Below are 21,667 nucleotides of genomic sequence, written 5' to 3' on the forward strand. Positions count from 1 at the left end.
TGTATTTAAGGAGTGGTCGAGGTTTGGTCTTTGCTATGAGCTTCAGATGTTTCTAACCAAGATATTGTATTTGCATTTACCTGGTTTTGTGCATGCACACGGTCTTACTAATAAATAGAGAAGCTCTCCTGTGTTCCTCACATTTATTTCAGATTACTTCCATTCATACCATTCATCAGTACAACACTCCACTTTTGGAAAGTCCTTGCCTTGTGGCCAGCTCATAGCCACATTGTTTCCTTCACAGGACAAAAAAGGCTCAACCTAAATTCTCAAGGAATCTTCCTTAAAATCTAAAATCTGCTCAGCGACGGGGGCGAAATGTGGGTTTACCAAAATTTCACAAACGCTTGGAATTCACATGTGGCTTAAAAAACGAGACTGTGCAGCGACCTTTAACATCCTCAGAGGCACCAAGTCCAAGTAAGGGGATGCCTGATCCGTCTCTGGCTCGGTCTCTGTGCTCAGGCTTAAGTCTCTGCATGCACGTCCAGGTCAGAGCGTCTGTGAAATCGTTGCCGTAACATCACAACATCATCATCCCTCATTACCGTTAACGTCAATCTCTGTGTGTGTGTATGTTGTGTGTCAGAACTTCACTGATCTCTGCCTTTGAAGTGCAGGTGTGTGTCGCACACGGCTGTCGGCTGAAAATGGGGGATGAGCTACAGCAGAAGAAGAACCTTCGCTCTAACTTCCTCTGAACTTCACTCTGCTGCTTTCAAGCCTGGATGGCCGAAAAAACGACATCAGGGTGAAACCTGCAGCTGAATAAGAAGTCTGCTGCGGAAATCTGCTCGATTTATGACGTCTAGATGTCAAAATTATTCAGGAACGGGCAAATTACGGGCCGGGAACAACATCTGGAATCTGAAACTACCTGAGCAGATAAGAGGAAAGAAACGGATGGAGATGGATGTTTCATAAATCCATAAACACCATGACATAATACAATGCAGCTCTAATGCTGTAGAACGACGCCTCCTGACACTTCATTCCAGATCTCACGACACAAACTGGCTCGTCTTACGCTGCCCTATTCTGCTTACTGAGCATGTCAGGGGAATTGCATTAGCATCATCTCCTTAATTTACAACCTGCTTATCAAGCGTGCCGGTGGCCGGCAGTGTTCCCACCACAGCAACAAGATTAACACGTCTGTGTCACAGCGAAGGCGTCAAAGCACTTCAGATACACACTGTGGAAGAATAACACGGATACAATAATCGATCATAACATTCACACTGACAGGCTGAATAATACATTTTGTCTGGTTAGCGTAGGTACCTGTCAGCGGCGGGATATATGAGCCAGCAGGTAAACGATTATTGCTGAAGTTGGCGTGTAGTTGACAGGAAATACAGATACATGTGGACACACAGTTACTCATCACAGACTGGACTTGGATGATAAACCGATGATGAGGAGATGATAAATTAAATCCACTCAACATAAAACATAAAACGGATGGAAGAGAGGAGATTCAACTACACAAAGGATCGACAATAAACCTTTAAAGAACGTATCGTAGAAAAAATAATAAAAAATCCATCTCTCCTCCAGTCAGACTGGAGGATTTAGTGTCAACAGACTCGGATCAAAGATCTTGTTTACTGCAGCAACAAAAGGATCAGATTGTGCTTTGGATACGTTTTGTGTGTATTTATATGATCAATATGTGCGTCCCTGAGGATTTTCAGCATTATAAACTGAAACTGAAAACATTTTATATTACAAATCATACTTTTTGCTTTCACTTGCTTTCTCTTATTTGAGGCGTCACCCAAAAAGGGACACGAAGACACTGTCCATATGTGCAGTCGAATGTTTTTAGAGGAAGACTGCACAGAGCTGAAATGGTGTCCGGAATATCCAACAGGATTAAAATTAACATAAATTTGAAATATTTTACTTGAATTTTTTTGTTTTTTTTTTTGCTTCAGGGTCAATGTGGGCATTTAAGTGTGTTTCCATTTAAGATGTGTTCATACATGTTTTACAGTGTTGATGTTTGTTTATTTCTAGTGCACATGTTGAAGCACATCCACACTAAAATGATCCGTATGTGCTGTTTCATGTCGAGGATTAATTTCCCAACAATACACCAAGAATAGGATGTTTCAGTCAACCTCAGGGGCCCGACTGTACAGCTACTAAAATATAAAATCAGAGTAAAAAAGAGGGGCCGATGCTGGAGCTGAGAGTGGTTGTTTAGTGTCTCCAACAGAGCCAATCCTTTTACACCAGCAGCCTGCTGATAATTATAATCCGTGTAACATGATTTCCAGAATAATTTCAGATAATGGCTTCGCCACGGGCAGGAAGATCACTCCAGAAAAACTTTCTGTCTCATCTTTCTTGTCTCGCCCCGATTTAGCTCCTATAGTGTAGTTCCTCTAACCGCGTTAACACTGCCGGGGTTTTCAAAGACATCGCCTTTATTTTTGCACAAACAATAAACCTCCAGCTGCTACACCTCCAACCTGAAACATACATAAGAAGAACAGAAGTGCATTTGGTGCCATTTACTATTAAATTCATTAACGACAACACCCCTCCAGTGGGAAAGCAGAAAGCAATGCTGTTGCAATTCCAGTTCAGTAAGGACATTTTTCTCCTGGTGGGACCATATTTCTAAAATTGGAAAACACATTAGATCTCGAGGAAAACTGAATTAAAAAATGCAGGTTGGTCGATATATTATGTCAAACAAAAAGAACTGTCTTTACTGAGAAGAAGAAGAAAAAAGCAGCTCAATAATCCATTTCAGAGATGAATAAACCGCAGGCCGTAAATCATCTGCTCTGTGATGCGACTACTTCATTTCACTTCATGTTTCTGTTTCATTAACACTTAATCAGCGTCCCGTCCACCAAGACAGATCGTTTTTTTTGAAGAATAATCTCACTGCAAACTCTGCAATGTATTGATTTGTGGTGACTTCTGTGTCTCCGACGGTTTGTTGGTCCATCGCTTTGGTTCCCTTAAACAGCTGCTGGACAAGTTTCCAAAGAATTTTCATACGGTCTCAAAATTAAATGTACAAAAGAGCGACTGCACCATCAGATTATAATGTCCAGTAGTGCACAGTTAAAATACGAAATCTAATTAATTGTTTTGCTATCAAGAAAAAAAAGATTGAGAAACTTCTTCACTCCACGACTTATGTAAACTCTTTAGAAATGTAATACGGAGTAACAATAGAAGTGTTTGTATTATCTACTTCTTTTAAAGACACTCTCCCATTTGTTAAGGATGCAAGATATGAGATATACTGAAATTTTCTGAAGTTTTAATAATGATTTTTGCGTTTCTGTTCACAGAGATAAAAAATGGTGTAAATGATTTTGTTGGGCATTCTACCAAACAAACGTGTTCTTTTATGTCTGGAAAATGTCATCCGTGAGTGGTGATGAAGCCAAAGCCAAATTTTTGCATCACTGGATTTCTGGTCCGGTCCTGAAGGGCCGGCCATTACAGAGATGCATGTGAATGGGTTTGGCCCGTTAGTGGTCAGGCAGCGCCGAGCAAGCTGGAGCTCATCACGTTGTTTCTGCAGCCATTCGCAGGGCTCGCCGCTGTGCCCCTCCATGTGGAAAAGCATCGATTCTTATGGCTTTTGGAGATCCAATTTAAACAGCCAGAAAAGTCTAAAAAGAGGAGGGAACTGGGGGGTCGCTGAGCCGAGCACCCGAGATGGTAAAACGACATCAGCCAGACAGAGCAGTTAAGTCTGCAATGAGGCGCTGAGTGACAACAGTCTGATGATGTGGCTCAAATACAATTCACTCCTGGTGAGTCCATTATGCTGCTTTCTTTTGCAGCTCGTGAATGTGAAAGTCAACAGGAGCTGTTTTTGTGACGCTTCCGTTCCTTTTGTGCCTGAATTTGAATGATGTTGTGTTACAGTAGAGTTCTATCATTTTTATTGCTTCGTGGAAAGCTTGTTTTCACAAAATATCTGAAGCACCAGTGAAGAATGTCAACAGAGATTTTATAAACAAGAGCAGAAGAAACAAACAAACAAAAAAAATCTAATTTACTCCAACTGCTCCAACTAAAGTGTCTGCGGGGAAGAGAAACACTTTAGTAGGAATGAATGAAACAGGATATGCTGAAATACGACACGTGCTCGGAAATCTGATAACAAATGCATGTAGGAAACATCCATTCAGTGCCAGATCAGCTCACAGCTAACTCTCATATCAGCTGAGAAATGGAGGCTGCAGCTTTTTTCCCCCTCATAGGTCACGTAAAGAAAAATAAAACCCATCTGACTTAATACTTCTATACTTAATTTAACACAAAGCATGACATCCTTAAAGAAAAGGCACCAGGGCCTCCACGTCCGCTCTACCTGTTGTGTCTTTGCGGAGCGCAGCAGAGTGAGAGTGTTTACACTAACTCTATTAAATATGACAACGACAAATGACACAGGGGAGGGGGGAACAACATCCCAACTGAGCCGCGCCGCCGTTACTGGTCTGTTTGTCGACACTAATCTTGATGTTAAACGACACAAGGTCATTAAAAAAAAAAAACAACCTTTATAGACAAGCTAATAAAAAAGACAAACAGAGCTGTTTAAGCATAACCTTGTGAAGGCGCCCTCTTGACTCTTAAACATGCACACACACACTCCAGGCTAGTTATTGTTTGCTTTTCTGAACACCGTGCAAGAAAAAAACCATCCCATTTTAATGGCCTTCCGCATAAACAACACAATACCTTCTTTTGTACAGTTAATTCTCTAATTAACTGACCCCCTCTGACATTTACGCAGGTTTTTAATGCTGCTACGAGGCACTGAAGGTACACAGTATGCTCTTCAGTTGCAGCTTTGGCTTGCCAAGCAGTTTGGGGCTGTGATGAAGTCGCTCCGTGTAGCCCGGGTTAGTATCACGCAGTTTAATTTTCCACTCACATCTCTCAAATGTATCATGTTGTCTAGCAAGGAAAACAGGAAAACACAAAACACGTTTCCTCTGAACGCCGCATTTCTATTTTTGTTTCTCTTTTCCTTTCTAATTGTTTCTTCTTCTGAGAAGCTGTTTTAACCGTAAGCGGTTGATTTTGTAGAGCAGTGAATATGCTGTATAATTGTGTAAACATGACTCTAACAGAGTAAACCACCACAGCAATGAAGTCAGATGCTACTGCATGATCAATATTAGCCTGAGGGGAAAAAAGCCACAAGTGAAACATCAGAGTGCACTTATTGGTGCACACACAGGTCGCAGAAAAACATCACAGATCTGTTGACATATTGAACATTGTTGTCTTTATCTAAGAGCCCTCCTTTGTTTTTGATACTCATTTAATAAAACATTTTACTGCTAAATTGATTCTTTGCATCAGTCTACTTCCTGAGAGGAGGTAAGTGTGTTTAACATGGTCAGTACGATCTCTAAGCTGAGGCTGAGGGTTTAAGATATGAGCCTGAATGTTCAAACAGCAGGAACTATTGATCAGAGGTGAGTTTACAGAGCGGCGCTGGATTTATGGCTTCATTAGTTTGTGTTTGAATGGTGGAAAGAAATGGTGGCAGACCGAAAGGTAGAAACTGATGGGGGTCTGGGGATGACTGACCACAACTCTGCCAGTGTTAATCAAAAGACATAAATCAGGTGACGGATTGAGAGGGAAACAATGATGTGGTGAATATTAACGAGACGGTCAGTGAATTGTTCTGCAGCACCTGCAGGTACTTTCCTCCACGAGCTCGGTCTGACTGGAGACGCCGTACATATCTCCCTAACTCATCCTCATTGTCATTCAACAGGAGCATCGGCTCCGTCGGAACAGCGCTCATGCATAAACCAATGTCATATACCGACCTGCTGATGGGGGTCGTAATGGATTCATTGCCTGAGGACGTCCAGCCCAGATTTGTCCACAGCAATCTGAGTGATTGTGTTTGGGGGCGAACACGGAGCTGTGACCTTTTGACTCAGCTTGTTTACCTGACCTGAGGTCACTACGCCCCCCCAACAAAAGCTCAGCATAGCTGTCAGGTCTAATTCCCTCCGTAACGCGGTCTGACTGGCCATAGAAAACAATAAAAGCACAAGCAAGGTAGAGTAGGAGCATCCATCATCAGCTTGATTAATGTAGTTGGATTCGTACGGCCGCTCCCCTGCGAGAGGCCCTGGAGGAGCAATTATGTCATTTAGAGTAAACAGATATTCATCTCTGTTAGTATAATGGTCCTTGGAAGGAGAACATTAAAGAAACAATAGCAGTAGTGTTCAACAAACATCCTGGAAAAACACAACCTCAACACTCAAGAAGCAAGTTGGAAATGTGCTTCACTTTTAACCGCATGTTTCTATTTAACCATTTTCCCAGCTGAACGCCATAAATCATCTCTACAACACTCGGTGATGGTGCTTCAGTGATTATGTCACACATATCCTGGAAATTTCCTCTAAACACAAACACTGAGAGACCCGTCTGTTTCAGTCAAAACAAGACAAATCCACCTCGGTTTTAAATATCTTATTTCCAACGACAGCAAGTTTTATCCTAATAATTCATAAGAGAACCAAAACGCCACAGCATTGGTGAAAGCCTTGGTGATAATATTTCATGGAGCGTGAGTGTTTTCCTCATAAAAATATTATGGTATATGCCCTCCGTCTGCTGAGCTTCTCAGTGATGGATAATCGGATGACAAAGGTTTTAATGAGCCCACTAGAATTTATCAGATACAGGCAGGACCCTGACTCAGCAATAAAATGATTACATCGTGTGTGGAGTCCACACACTGAGCCAGGTGCTTTGCACAATTCATGACTCATTGAATTAAAGCCCTAAAATCCGTCACCCCTGTCATCTATAAAGCAATGAAAAGGATCTTTCACCTGTAAGTTATGGCCGGTGTATTGAACCGGCTCTTCGGAGCATCTTTAAATCACCTCTGCGTTAGTTCACACTCAGACACAGTTTAGCCCAGTTTGCTGCTTAAACGCCTTGAGCTTCATTTAATTTATGAACTGATTGTTGTCGGTTCATAGCTGAAGCTCAAATATAGATTATTTTACTATCTCACAACCTCAAACTGGGGACCTTTTGTTTCCTTCGACCTGCAGGTGAGTCAAGGTCACGAGGAGGCTGTTGCTCTCCAATACTGGCATACGCTGTGTAGGTTGGTATTTTTTTTACTGATTATTGGCTTTTTTTATGTTGTGGTAACATTTTAAACGTGGAAACGTTTGCTGAAATCAACGTCTCACTCTGCGAAGACATCCATGTTAAATCTTACGTTGCTGTCGGTATAAACGTGAGTGTTAGTGGATGTTTGTCTTTACGCATCAGCCAAATAGACTGTGGATTTTAACTTTGTGTCCTTAAAGTGAAGCAAAAAGGAGTCAGGTTGTGTTGAAGTCTATGGGAAAATGTCCCTCCTCCTCCCTGATTCGTCAGCTCTGTAAATGTTTTCCTCGTGAGTTTATGGTCTCAGTCTCTAGTTTCACGTCTTCAAAACAACATTGTGGTCGTTTGGAGGGAAATAAATCAGAAAGCTGCTGATGGATTAGGGGGCGTGGCTACCTATGAGGAAAAATGGCGACCTGTCGGAGGTTTTAGTAAACCAAGACCAACTGAATTACAAAGTGGGAGCTCCAAAGTGACAGGGCAAAGTCACGGCGGGTTGTCGATGGCTGGCAATGGACTGGTGATGTGTCCAGACTCCGCCCTCACCCGATGTCGGCTGGATTTTGGCCTATTAAAGCGGTTGTTGTTTGAGGGACAGTTGGTGATAGTTTGATAAAAACAAGTACGTGAAACTCCACCTGATGACCTGAAGAACAAAGTCAGTGCAAAATAGCAGCGGGCCTTCATCAGACATTAACATCTGGTGCATTTTCAGCAGAGTCACTGCTGCTCTTATCCTCCACAAATCTATGAATGATTCGATTGCTGTGTTTGCAAAAAAAAAAAAAAAAAAAAAAAAAAAAAAAGGAATCGCTTAGATTCACTACTTTAAACCACAATCTATTTGTGAAATGAATTTTCTGAACAAAGGGTACTGTAGAGTGCCATTGTTGCATTTATTGGCCAATTCGAAGGACATTGCACAAGGTCAGTCAACAAAAGTAAATAACAGCAGCGTTTAACCATTCACCACAGGAAAACAACATCATTCTGGAATATGAACACTTGAGCACTGAAAACAAGGATCTTTTACATTTCTTTTATTATTATTTATACATTAGAAGAAGTTGAAAATAAAAATGAAAGATTATCATAATGCAAATGATTTTTTTTCTTTTGCATTTATGGCACAGTTCAAAGTGGAGTGTGATGATGAAACAACAACCACGCTCAGTAAATCGAGGACTTAGTGGCTAGCCACACATCCGTCTTCCTCAGCTTCTGAAAATATATTGCTGGGCTGGAATTCAACCACTTCTGTACATCCCATCTGCAGCAGTCATTAATTAGTGAGATAGTCAAGCTGTGTGAATATTTAAGAAGAAAACATGCTTCAGCAGCCACAGAAGTCAAACACATATTGAAAAAACAAGTTCATGTCCTTTAATGGATTATTAAAGCATCACATAAGCCAAAAACACAGTAGCAAAATGAATCAAAAGTGCATCGCATGTTGAACAGATACAAGTCAAGTAAAGACAGAGACTTTTTTCTTTCATCACAGTACACGTTATATCAATGACAAACCCATCTATGACAGATAATACAAATAAAACATTCCTCCGCTGCAAACGGAATGCAAAGTAACAGGAAGCGAGTGAAAGCGCACTGAGAGCCCCGATCTGACAGTCGTGTCTGAGCTCAGGTTCGACATTCAGGAGGAGAGGCAGAAGGCGAACAAAAGATAAAGAAGACGGACGCTGATAGACATCCAGCTTTTATTTACATTCATCAGCGAGCCTCAGATGTTGAGCCAAACCTGTTTCCGTTGTCCTGTATGTACATGTGACACTGTTACACGCGTATCAGGTTGGTTCTCCTCCTTACTATAACAATCACACAAATCCATTTCCAGAATCAGAACTACTTCTTCAATCCCCGGAGGAAATTTGGTACTTTTTCATATGCATGTTTATCATATGCTGATCTAAAAATGACTTTTTAAATAGGTACTGTGTGACACAGCTGCAGATGTACAAAGGACAATCATGTGCCTTATCACTGAATGCTCACGTTGACTCGTTGGACCAGTCTGTGACTTCTTGGTACCACAGAGATAGGAAACTAAAAACGTCTCGTCCTGTTTTCCAACGACTCCAAACAACTCTGTAGGTGGTTTGTTCCAAATATCTAGTGAAGGCTGCGATAATGTGTCCTTTATGAAGTAAAATCTGTCAGCAGGAGTGAAACTGTAAAAGGGTCATTAGAAATGAAATGTTTGTGTTACATACTACACAGATGCTCAGAGCGATAATTACCCCACTATTGAATTATCACAAGAATAGCAAGAGATCTGGATTCCCAGAGAAGGTGACAGAAAGTTATTTTAGGAACAAACAGAGACGCAAAATATCTGATATTCTCAGACTATCTCGTCTCAGCTCCTGAAACAATCAGTAAATCACTTCAGTGCATTAGTGACTGGAGTTAGTGTGATGGAGCCAGCTGGAAGCAGCAGGATCTCCAGGCCTCATAAACTTTTTTCATTTTTTCTTTTTCAAATCATTATGCAACGTACCCTCCCCTGTGTGCTGGAGCAGGACTACAGTGTGTAATTGCCTGCTCAAATGTCCAGTCCTACACAGACAAACACTCCTTGTGCACGTGAGCACACTCCCGATCCGAGCTGAATGATACTGAATAACAAAGGCAGCTCAGATGTATCTTGGACGTATCTTAATATGCACCAATGTGTTTGTAGCAGAAACTGAAAATAGCCAAACATTAATTATATCATCCCCCTTTGAAGATTACATCTCGTGGATCAGTAAACTTGACTTTGGAGGCACTTTGATCTCATAAACATTCACGTTTCATAAGACTAAACCCTGAGCACGGCCTGCACTGTATTCATGCTTTCACTGCTTCCATTAAGGAGGGCTGAAGTGTTTTGTGTTTTCTATTTAGAAAGAATGAATTCTTCTTCTTCCCTTTTCCTTTTTCCACTGAAGGGTGGTTTGTAAAACCCTGGAAATTTCCACCACATATACAGCCAAGTAGCTAGAAGGGGCTATTGCTTTTGTGTAATTACTTTTCCTGTATTGGAAGAACAGGAAGCTTCAGATTCTCCGGGGCAGAGAACTGAGATAATTACATGACACTGATTTAAGTGGAAGCTGATTGAGACAATCGTAAACCAGAATAAATGTAGTCACTGTTTTAAATGCATAAATTAAACCCCTGACGTTATGGCTGAAGTGTATTCAGCATTAAAAGGAGCATGTGCCTGGAGTAAATGCTCCTGATGTTGTACCACAGGCTTAATTATTGGAGCCTTTCATTAAAACTGAACACTGCTCATGTCAATGTGGGAGCAGTTACATGTTAATGAAACCAATTACATGAGGAAATCCATTAGTTTTGTTTTTTTTTTCGCATATTCACAGGAAATGTATGTGTATGTGTCTCTCCGCACATCCATAGCTGGCAGCAAACTCCAGAATAATCAACAATAATGACAGATAATTGGTTACGATGGAGCAGAAATATTTTCTTTCCCTCGGTTTTTGTTTGAGTGCACGGTCAAAGGCAGGCTTCACAATCGACTCGAGATAAACCAGGCTTTCTTGGCAAATAAATGGAAACATAAAATGCTCACTGTACATGTTGTTTGCAGAAAATTATTTCCTGAAAACTCATTATCACCGAGCTTGTTTGTATTGTCACATTCGAAAAGGACCAGAGAGTGTTTGTCTGTCTAACCTGTCCAGCTGCTGTTGTCTTTACCTTCCTTCACAAATACACTGATCAGTCAAAACATTATGACCATGACAGGTGAGGTAAACAACTATCTGGTAGACAAGTATCAGGCAGCAGGTAAACATTTAGTCCTGACGATGTGTTGAAGCAGATAAAGTGGTCAGTTGTGAGGATGTGGGAAACTTTGAAAACAAGCACACGGTGATGTGATGCAGCTCTGTGCAGAGGGGGGGGTCCAAGGAAGGAAAACCACTGGACCACTGACAGGGGTCATGAGCAGCCAAGGCCAATCGACAAGAAGAGCTGCTGCTTCTGAACACAGAGCATCAGGGCAGCTCCAGGTGACCATGCTGACCCCTGTCCACCTCCAAAAGCTCCTACAACAGACACGCCAGCATCAGAACTGGGCCACAGAGGAACGGACGCCAATCCAGCCTCTGAGGGATGCAGCATGGAGGCCCCATCTGCATCTGACAGGACTGTTAGTTCAGATACCGCAGCACACCTTCAGAAGTCTATTGGCATCAAGGAGTCCTCAGTGGATAAGGCCTCTATTGGCAGCAAAAAGGTGGTCATAATGTTATGACTGATCTGTGTAAATTTTCAGCATGCTGTACACAGCATAGACACAGTACAATACAAAACAACGGAGCCCAAAAGAATCATAAAGAACGGATTCCCATTTCCTGCCGACCAAACACTTGATTAATTACATTCAGTCAGCAGAAACAAACCACCTTTTTAAAAAGTACCTTGAATTTCATTTGGGAGAAATTGCATCGCACACACTGACGGACCTAAACATCTACTTTTACTGAGAGGTAGCATCGAGCTAAAGGTACGCGGTTTGACAGGTACAAAGAGAAAATGGCAGACACATTCAAAACGTCTAAGGCAATCACCATTAATTTAGAAGTGTGAAATTAATCAGTATGGCTAGTTTAACACATTCTGTACCTGCAGCAGACTGTGTGTGTCGTAGTTGCACAGCTTTAATTGTACTAAAAAAAAAAAAAATAATAATAATCTTTTTCATCATTGGAAGGAGCTCTTTTCGGGTTTTGCCTGACTCACATTGCATCTGAAGCTTTTTATTTGCTTGCCTTTGCAAGAAATTCACTTATCATTGCGATCGTGTGATGAGACAGTCTGGCCAGGCTGGGAGTAGCTGGTCGACGTGCCAACTTCAGAAAATGATCTCAGACAAAACAAAAGGGACACAGCTAACATTTCAATTTCAAAAATTCAACTAAAGTTCTTACTCAACCAACAGTTTTTAGGTTGAAGATTGAATGAGAACTTTAAGAGTTGGGATTAGCAGAACAGTTCAGGTTTTAAATCCTGACTAATTACCTGCTGAAGCCTAAAACACTATAAACTCTGTGTGGGTGAAATATCCAAATAAAGTGTTAGCAGCTGGTGGAAATCAGTCCCCTGTCCAGCGCACATTCTGTACTTACCGATCATGACTGCTTTTAACACAATGAAACTGCACCTGCAGCCCCGTAGCTACAGCACCAGCCTGTCATGTGCAGCCGTAGGTATTAAACATGCTCAATCTGCGCATTCATGAGAGTGGCCTTGAAGTTATTCTGAAGAGAAAATAATTGCACAAATAACAATTTACTGATGCATTCATATTCAGGAGGCAAAGTGGTGACGAACCGAAAGCTTCACATTTCAGAGTCCTGCCTGCTATAACTTAACAACAGCATTTAGAGCATGTTATAAAATATACTGATACCCAGCAGGTACCTTCATCAGCATTCAGTTCAGAAACGATTGACATCATGTTACCACAACACACTGATAAATACTCTTACAGTTAAACAAATGACTCCAGTTGAGGATTTGCATTTTTCCTCTGAGCAAACAGCGATCCCTTTTATAAGCAAAGTGATTATATTTCATGTGAGAAATGCCAAAGCAGTTCACAACTTAATGTAAGCAATTTACAGTTTCCCCTCTTTCTTTCTTTCTTTTTTAAATTGACAGAGATTCATAAAAACCATTTGCTCCTTTGTTTGGCTTATGGCTTGGAGTTGTTGATAGCAATGACTCCGATAAGTAACTAAAAAAAGAGCATGAGATGCACCACTTCCATATAAGTCTGTTTAGAGTCACCCATGGTCAACACTTGGGCCTGGGAGATGTTGTCAAAACAAAAAACTGGCAATGAGCGAGTTTCTGGCAGAATGTTAGAGGTGACACGGTCATGCGTCCACATGCTGGTTAGGTGGCTTTGAATGGAATGTGTTGAGATTAAAAAGCAGAAAACAGCCAGAGCAGAACTGGCTGCGTGGTTCTCATTAACACTGCAACACGCACATGCCGCGCTTGTCTCCCAACGCACATCCTTCCTTTGTCAAGAAATGCACTCCCTTTTATCCCCCCCCCCCCCAACAGAACATCCAAGACAATACTGCATCCGTTTTCACTACCATCCGGTCCATCCTGGGTTCAAAGCCACAAATTGGGATTCCTTCCAAAGGTCGACTTAGCTGCTTTGCAGATTGTGAAGGTTAGTCGTGTCTTTGCTCTTCTTGTTAAGAGCATCAAGTGCCCCTGTGTTGTCTTTCCGATCCTCTATGGAGCAGTTGGACACAGCGTTAGCCACGATGCAGACCTTACGGAGGAGGATCTCCCTGAGGAGCAGATAGACCCAGGGGTCCAGGATCTGGTTGAGGGCGGCCAGACGGATCGCCGTAAGATAGAAGTTGCAGTCCAAAGGCTCATCCTGGTTGGTGTCCTGACTGGACGTTGTTGAATTTGACTTGCACTCATGTGAGGATACCTGGGTGGAGATCATCTTCAGCATCAGCACCTGATGAGAGAGCCAGACATGAGTTTGTACCAACAGAGGAATGCTTTGTCTCTATAACAATTCTGTACACTTAAACACTTAAACTGACTTAAAAATTAGATGAAATTTGACCCCGAACTGAAAAGAAAACCTTTTAAGAAGTCTATAGAATTCTCCTGGCTGAAAAGTAATTACAATCACTCTGACTTAATGGGGAGTCGATTTAAATGTTTAAATGACTGATCCAGAAATAATAAAAACATCTAATGCATCAAACGCCTGCGAAGGAAACATCATGTTGACACTCTCAGCACTAACACTCAGCCAGCACTGGTATCACAGTGCTGTGGCTTCTATTAATATCCTTGCTGAGGCTGTTATGTGTGACCGACAATGCATGGCCTCATAGCAGACCCTGAAAACAGGACCTGGATAAGTGGATTGCTCCTTAATGGCAAATGACAGCAACATTTCAAAAATAACCACACGTGAAAAGATCCATCCAACAAGGAAACATGACTAATGTTTGTGTGTTTGGGGGGCAAAAGATGCCTGAATAAGTGCAGAAATCTGAGCAGACACTCAAAAATAAACATACCAGCAAAGGAGACCAGCATACAAGCAGGACGCACATAATCCCCAGGAGCTGGATGACGGTCTCCGTGGTGAGTCGCTCCCACTGCTTGGAGGACTGAGAGGAGCCAGACTTAGTTTTGCACCGGATGATCAAACCCCGGATGGTCACAACATTGCAGAAAAGCGTTATAAGCAGGGAGAAAATCCCAAGCACGGCGAAGGTGGTGGAGAAAAACACATTGCCCGGGATTTCTCTGTTCCCCGTGCTGATGAAGCACCACGTCCCCGGCCAGTGCAGCGTGTACTTCCCGACCCCTGCGATGGGCAGCAGCGCAAAGAGCAGCACGAGAAGCCAAATGACGGCCAAAGTTTGCTTCGTTGTCCTCGTCTTCATGTGGCTGGAGTACCAGTGCGGGTTTGTTATGGCCATGGCCCGTTCAATCGCCATGGCACTGGCCAAGAAGAGCGCGCACAGGCCAAAAGTTGTCATGCAAACACCGAAAAAGGCGCACAGTCTGCCCGAAGAGTCGACGCGCTCCCAGTTCTTGTCGGCGATGTAAACAGATATGACTATTGGACTGGTTAAAAGCTGCCCAAACAGGTCAGTCAGCGCCAGAGAGCCGATGCAAAGCAAGAAGGACCTTTTCCTCTTGTTCTCCTTCTTTCTGTAAGAGATACAGACCAGAATGAGAGCCAGCGAGTTCCCCACCATGCCGGTGATCATCATGGTTATGGGGAAAGTGACGGACACAAATCTACGGCTGGAATTCTTGGCGACATTGTCTTCGGGCAATGTGCCGGAGGTGTTGGAGGACAGCATCTCTGTGACAGTAGTCTGCAGGGCCTCCGAAGAATCACAACAGCCCGTAGTCATCCTTTAGGAACCGACAGGCATGTATTCAGGGAGGAAGCCATGTGAAAGCCCAGCATCCTCCCTCTCTCCGACTGACGGCTGTGCGTAAAAACGCGTCGGGTACTTTACGCGCTGGGGGTGGGACTACTCACAAAAAGCCCTCAGGGGAGGCAAGCTGCACAGGTTGCATATAGTTCATGTGCAGTTAATAAAAACATAAACTAGATTTAGGTTAAACTTCTTGGCTGTTTCCATTGCAAGGATCTCAGTGGAGGCACTTTGGCACTTTGGCTCAGTGGGGCAAGACCGTAGATGCACCTGTGTCGAGTCACATGAATTCAGATGCCACAGATTAGCATCAGATCTAAAAGTGGAGCTAACACACAGATGAACTCATCTGATCCTTTTCGATAAAAGAAAACCTGCTCTTCGCCTCCAAAGCAGTGAAGATGGGAGAGTTAGTGTTAAATCACCATGTTGCCTCAAGTTAGTGATAATTAGGGCGAGTCCCATTTACAGACATTAGGGTATTTAATTTGGAAAATAACGAAGTTGAAACTATTCATTTTGCGCAATTTAAATGCAGCCAGTGATATTTTCACCGAGTCCACGTGGTATACTGTAAATTTGTTTGCCAAATAAATTAATTTACCATTGTTAAATAACGTGTTCAGGCTTCCCGGAGCAGCAACAAGTGCCACCTGTTGTTCGGAAATTGAATGACAACAGCAGCCTGATCACCTGGAGCTGTTCTTTGTTTTATTAAAATTACCTGTGATAATGAGTGTGAGGTCGGGTTCAGTCAAATAGTACATCCTCCTGAATTAGATTGATGAAAAGGCTTGTTATTGTGTTGGATATAAAAAAACAACACTTGTACATCTTACAAGAATGTTGTGCTTTGAATAGACTTTGCCTTAATTCTTATAAATCCAATCCAAGGTAGAGATCTGTTTATAAATCATGACAAAATGTTATCTGGACTTATTCTTCTCTCACAAGCAGAGAAAAAAAGGAGATAAACTAATCCTAGAATGTGTTAAAACACAGTTTTGGTTGTAACCGTAAAACCATTTCGACAAAATTAGTTAAATCCAAAGTGACGCCTTCTTTCTGAAATTTTATTGAAAAACTAGCCAAAGACGGGTTAACTGCTGCCGTCACCATGGAAACGGCGCCAAAACGGCTCCAAAACCATGGAGACGTCGTCGCCTGGTAACGGTACTCGGCTCGTTTTTGGCGGAACCAACCAGGTTTTTTAAAATTATTTATTCCATGTAATTTACTTTAGTTTATACTTTATATTATGTTAGTAGTTGACAAGGAATTAACTGTTAATGTTTATGTACGGTAAAAAAAAAAAAAAAAAAAGTTTGTTTTCAAATTTTCACATATTAGCATGAAGACTATCGAGCTTACTGTTTTATTTCATGTTATAGCTAAGTCATGAAAATGACCGATATTAAGTATAAACATTAAGAACTTTGAATTCACCAGATCTACAATTCTGTGTGCAAATCAAACACAAATGCTTGGCAAGCAATGTCGACAGGATTTTATTTACACGTGTACATTTTAGCTGTTTCACCATTAAAAGACTGCATTGCCACATTCCACTATAAATCCTTAACAATTATTATTGTTACACGGATCGGGAACACGATAATCTGACCATTTATTTAAGTATTAACGTTTCCCCAACTGAAAAAGGAATAACTTTTGAGTGGTGAGATTAGGCCACAGTTGTGTAGAATAAAACAAAAAAAAAAATTCACTTATGTTAACCATTGAATGTTCAAGCTACTTCCATTTAATTAAAACAGGCAATATCAAAAAATAAAATACTTACCTTGAAAACACAAAACATATCTACTAAAAAAAGGCCAAAATTCATTGCTACATCATTGGTAGTCTACATTGGTGTGCAAGTACTCCACCTTTTATAAAAAAAAAAAACAAAAACAAAGACTATTTATTTATGGGACAAAAAAAAACATTTTAAAACAATCTCAGATGTTACCTAGGGCCAAAGAAGTAATCAAATGTTTTACTTATGCTTCCTCCACAGCTGAAGAGAATAAATCGTACTGTCGTGAAGCTTTTAAGCAGAATGGTTTTAAGATGGGAAACAGCCTCTTCATAGTAGACTGGATTTTTTATGAGGACCAAACATAAGTTTATTGGACACCTAAAGTTACAGACACTTGTCACAGTTTGGGGTGTGTATGTGGTTTTGGAGAACATGTAAAGATAACAGCTGCAGTAACGCCAGAGAGGAGTCACTCTGTTGCTCTTTTCTTTTCAGGGAAATAAGACTTTAGGTTTCTGTGAAAATGAACAGCATATTCAATGGATGTGGTTGTTTTCCTTGCAACACAACATGCAATTGTTCTAAGGTTTCTTGTTAAGTTTGAAAGGCTGTAATAAAGTTATTTCTTTTTTGAACTGGAGCCAGAATGGGAGGATCCAGAGGACTGGTCACGGCGCCTGAAATCACACAAACACCATGGGAAGATGATCAAGGTCAGCTGGGTAAGCTACTGACAATCATTTATACAAATACTAATTAGAAGATCATAGCATATCAATTTTTTAAAAAGGAAACGAGAATAAGGCAAAATGTGAACTTATTTCTGTAAATCTGAAATCCCACAAGCGAGGCAACAGTAAGCTAATAATAATAATAATAATAATAATAATAATAATCAGTTCCATTGTGGTATTCCACAGAAACCCAAACCTTTCGGACGAATGTGATCTAGAGCGCCTCCGTTTTCTCCCTCCAGATGAGGACCTGGAGCGACTGCGCTTCTGTCTCCTCTCAGGTGAGGAGGAGGGTGAGCGGGACCTCTTCCGGGAAGAAGAGCCCTTTGCAGACCTGGAGCTGGATCTTTTGGAGGAATAAACCAAGCACCAAGGTCAGTAAGGCTCAGGCAAGAGCTTCACCAGGATGGGTATTTATCAAGCTTCTCTGAAATAAGAACACTGATTTAAAAAGATATTGACAGAATATTTATCCAAGATGTTGTAGGACTCACTGAACGGAGGGAATATTTCCCTTTTTAATAATATACTGACATTAACTGAGTTGGCACAGCTAACTTCACTGCTAAGAGATGCTTGATGAAGACCCCAGACTTCTACTCAGCCTTGGTAACATTTAAAATCAATACAAGACTGTGTCATATTTTCACTTTGGCCTAATTGGAACAACTAAACCATGTATGTAAATGTGTAAAACTGTCATAGCAGTTTGCGAGTTTTACTCTATCACCAACTTTAAGAAAATGCCGGCATAAGCAGTAACTAGTGAATAGGACTGTTCTGGAGCCCCATACATACACTCTCTACAGGGAGAGAGCGCATGTCACCTCATTCACCTGGAGTGAGACCTCGAGCGAGATCCAGATCTGGAACTGGATGAACTTCTAGAGCGGGACCTGAAAGACAAAAAAACAGAACCTTTCCAATATTTTCCATACAAAAACGTTGCTACATATGTGCCTATGCACAGGCAAAACATGTAGCTGTAATACACGGCCTTGCTTTACTGCATTGGGAAATAAATGACTAAAACTTGCAATCAGCAGTGTCAGTCAGACTGAAGCACGTGACTCATTAGATAACAGCTGGAGAAGGAAATCTTTGCTCTCTACGGGCATGACTACAAGCTAAACAATGCATTCCTTCCATTCCCGATGTCATGGACATTTCATAACCAAACACAAAAGATATTATCAAGGGATGCCATTCAATCTGCACATCACTGACTTGCAGCACAGGAGGGCAGGGGGTTGAGAAGAGGAAAAACAATAAATCAGCAGAACAGGACATTTAATGGATGTTGATCAGTAAACCACAAGGAAGATTGAGCTGATACTGACATTTTGCCCGGAGTTACCCTTGACCTGTACCCTTTTACCTGGACCTCGACCGTGAACTGGAGCTGGATGAGCGCGAGGATGAGCGGGAACGGGACGATCCTGAGCGGCTGCCCTTTTTCTTGGCTGGCTTGTCGTCTTCATCACTGGCGTTCAGATCATACTTTGAGAGGTCTCCGTCCTCATCGTCGTCTTCATCATCCTGGAGGGAAAACATTTTTCAATGTTACACTCCTATTTGTTAGCGTTGGATGATTAACATTTCATCTTAAGAATTTCCAGTTCCAGCTATCATTCGTACATCGAGTTTGTACTTGGAGAGGTCACCATCTTCATCCTCCTCATCTTCTTCTTCGTCGTCTTCTTTTGTTACCTCTTTCTTTTCACTTTCTTTGGAGGAAGATGTGCTGTTCTTTCCACGATACTTTTTCTTTTTTCTCCCAAACTGCAGTTTTAGAAAGAGAACATCCTTCATATCCTCAGAACTTACTACTTAATTTAACAACACTTAAGTTGCACCCTCACTCATGGGATAGCATGTGACTTAAGGATGCTCCCTCAATAGAAATAGATTACAGGGGCTAAAATGTCCAAAAACACTTGACTGATGTTTCCGTTTGCACCTACCTCATCATACTCCCCATCAGATTCCTCTCGTTCAATGTATTCTACATTTTCCCTCTCATTGAAACCTCCACCATAACCTGTGACCAGATAAGAAGGAACCACTAGGTAAATAGTAAAGTAAAAATGCACACATAGAACCAACAAATTGTGTATTTTTTACCTGTTCTCTCTTCAAGCTTTGCATATTTCGGTGTATTACACATGTTGCACTCCGACCTTCTGGCCCAGTTCACATTACCACATCTTTGTGAAAACAAGAAGGGAGGCTTTGTCAATACTGGTGGAACTTCAAATGTATTCATGCCAAATGCAACAAGTATTATTTTTGCTGATGAAACGCAACAAAACCTGTGCAGGTCTTTATAAGAGCTACATACGTTTTGCACTGCCAGTCGTTTGCACTGAAAAGGCCTCTGCTCTTCTCAGCCAGTGTTTTCCCGATCTCCGTTCCTCCCGCTTTCATCATCTTTGCTTCTGTGGTTTTCTCTGTGCAAAGTGAGAGAAATATATATGCATACATACATACATATATATATTTATGAAATAGGGATTTCTGTAAAGTACATTAACTTGCACAAAAATTACTCACCTCCGCCACATCTGTTACAACTGGTTCTTCTAGCAAAGTTCACATTCCCACACCTGCAAAAGCAAATAATGTAAGCCTTGAGGTTTGACTTCAGTCAGCTCTTTTATTCATCTCTCATGTGCTCCACCATGAGCTCTTGGTCTTTCAGCGGACGTGCTAAGTCAAAAGGCCTGCGCTTTGCAGCTGGCTTGTCTTTCTGTGTGGTTTAAATTCAGCTCATTTGCAACATGATAGCGCTGACTCCAAGTGAAAGCTACACCCCAGACATCTTGGCTTGTACCACATTGTAATCACCACCCACAACAGTGAGCGGGGACTCGGCTCAGCCCACACAAGTGACGACCGACGGCTAGCTTGTTATCAACAACTCACCCTGAGCCCCCTTGGCCCTAAAAGCCAGAGACCGGTTAGATGTTTCAAATGCATGCAGGCCATAAAAATAATCACACAGCTGACGCTGCATCTTAAAGGGGTATTAAATTAGGTAAACGAGATCTAGTTTGCTTGGCTAGTTAGCATTAGCATTAGCCGGATGCTAGGAGGCCGAAGCTAACTCCAGTCTGCCTGTTGGGGCGGCCGGCTGATTAAACAGACACCTGCCGCCAAATGTAACCACGCCGGGGGGTTAAACGGGTCCTTTCTCTTTGGTAAAACAGGACTCTTACTTCTTATCGGGACAGATCCAGTCCCCGTCGCTGACTCGGAAACTCTTCCCGGACATGTCGGTGCTGTGCACGGTGAGCGGCTCGCTGGCAGGGCGTGCTCCCCAACACCGCCTCCCTCCGCTGCTGCCTTCACGGCCGCCTGGGAAACCTGGCAACGATTCGCGCTTCTCCGCTCCTAGCGCGGAAACACATTTTCTGACACCTTATAAATATTAAAGGTGAAAAGGTTCCGCTGTTCTGCCACGTAGCCTTCTTATCAACAGCGTTAGATCCCGTTTATTGTTCTCCAGGTAACGTCAAGAAATGGGGTTAGCTATGTAACATACGATATTTGTAAAAACACACGAATGCGACACTGACAAAGGAAACAGGTCTGTTTTTCTGTGAAACGTTGAACAACCTAAACAAAATGTAAAAGGAAGTTAATGGTTATCTACAAAGGTGCAAAGGGGATCAAACAGTGGATATACACTGCTGTGCTTTATTTATTACAATTTTTTTTGTAATAAATCTTCAGGGTTTAAACAATTTCTGTACTTGCCACTAACATTTAACGGCTACATAGATAGGCTGCATACAAGTGATGCCATTATTCAAAGATTCAAAGAGTTTATTGTCATATGTGCAGTAAAGAAACACGTTTCCCAGTGAATACCAAACATATATAGAAAATAGATAATTAGAATAAAAATACGACAATTATCACTGGAAACATCCAAGGTCATTTTGACCACAGCCAGTATGTCTATAACCCTGTTCGATTTAACACCCCTAACTCCATAGCCTGCCTAATGTGTTATGTCTAAAAAATGCCTTCAT

The 21,667-nt window shown here is 41.7% G+C and overlaps 2 protein-coding genes across 3 annotated transcripts; both read right to left on the bottom strand.

Moving 5' to 3' along the window:
- Positions 1–8,515: 8,515 nt before the first annotated feature.
- On the bottom strand, positions 8,516–15,354 carry ptger3 (prostaglandin E receptor 3 (subtype EP3)). Its single transcript, XM_029500885.1, has 2 exons — positions 14,256–15,354; positions 8,516–13,678 (listed from the first exon to the last, which is right to left on the bottom strand). The coding sequence occupies exons 1-2, from the start codon at positions 15,105–15,107 to the stop codon at positions 13,352–13,354; spliced, it is 1,179 nt and encodes a 392-aa protein (XP_029356745.1). The 5' UTR covers positions 15,108–15,354; the 3' UTR covers positions 8,516–13,351.
- A 1,272-nt stretch (positions 15,355–16,626) lies between these two features.
- Positions 16,627–20,953, bottom strand: zranb2 (zinc finger, RAN-binding domain containing 2). Of its 2 annotated transcripts, XM_029499751.1 has the most exons (10): positions 20,849–20,953; positions 20,184–20,236; positions 19,972–20,080; positions 19,755–19,837; positions 19,595–19,671; positions 19,269–19,412; positions 19,009–19,169; positions 18,467–18,526; positions 17,827–17,976; positions 16,627–17,573 (listed from the first exon to the last, which is right to left on the bottom strand). In XM_029499751.1, the coding sequence occupies exons 1-10, from the start codon at positions 20,902–20,904 to the stop codon at positions 17,516–17,518; spliced, it is 951 nt and encodes a 316-aa protein (XP_029355611.1). In that variant the 5' UTR covers positions 20,905–20,953; the 3' UTR covers positions 16,627–17,515. The 2 variants fall into 2 exon arrangements, with proteins under 2 accessions (XP_029355611.1, XP_029355610.1); XM_029499750.1 differs by having other exon boundaries at positions 16,627–17,976.
- Positions 20,954–21,667: the final 714 nt, after the last annotated feature.

This window comes from Echeneis naucrates, chromosome 4 (genome assembly GCF_900963305.1).
Source record: "Echeneis naucrates chromosome 4, fEcheNa1.1, whole genome shotgun sequence".
NCBI lineage: Eukaryota > Metazoa > Chordata > Actinopteri > Carangiformes > Echeneidae > Echeneis > Echeneis naucrates.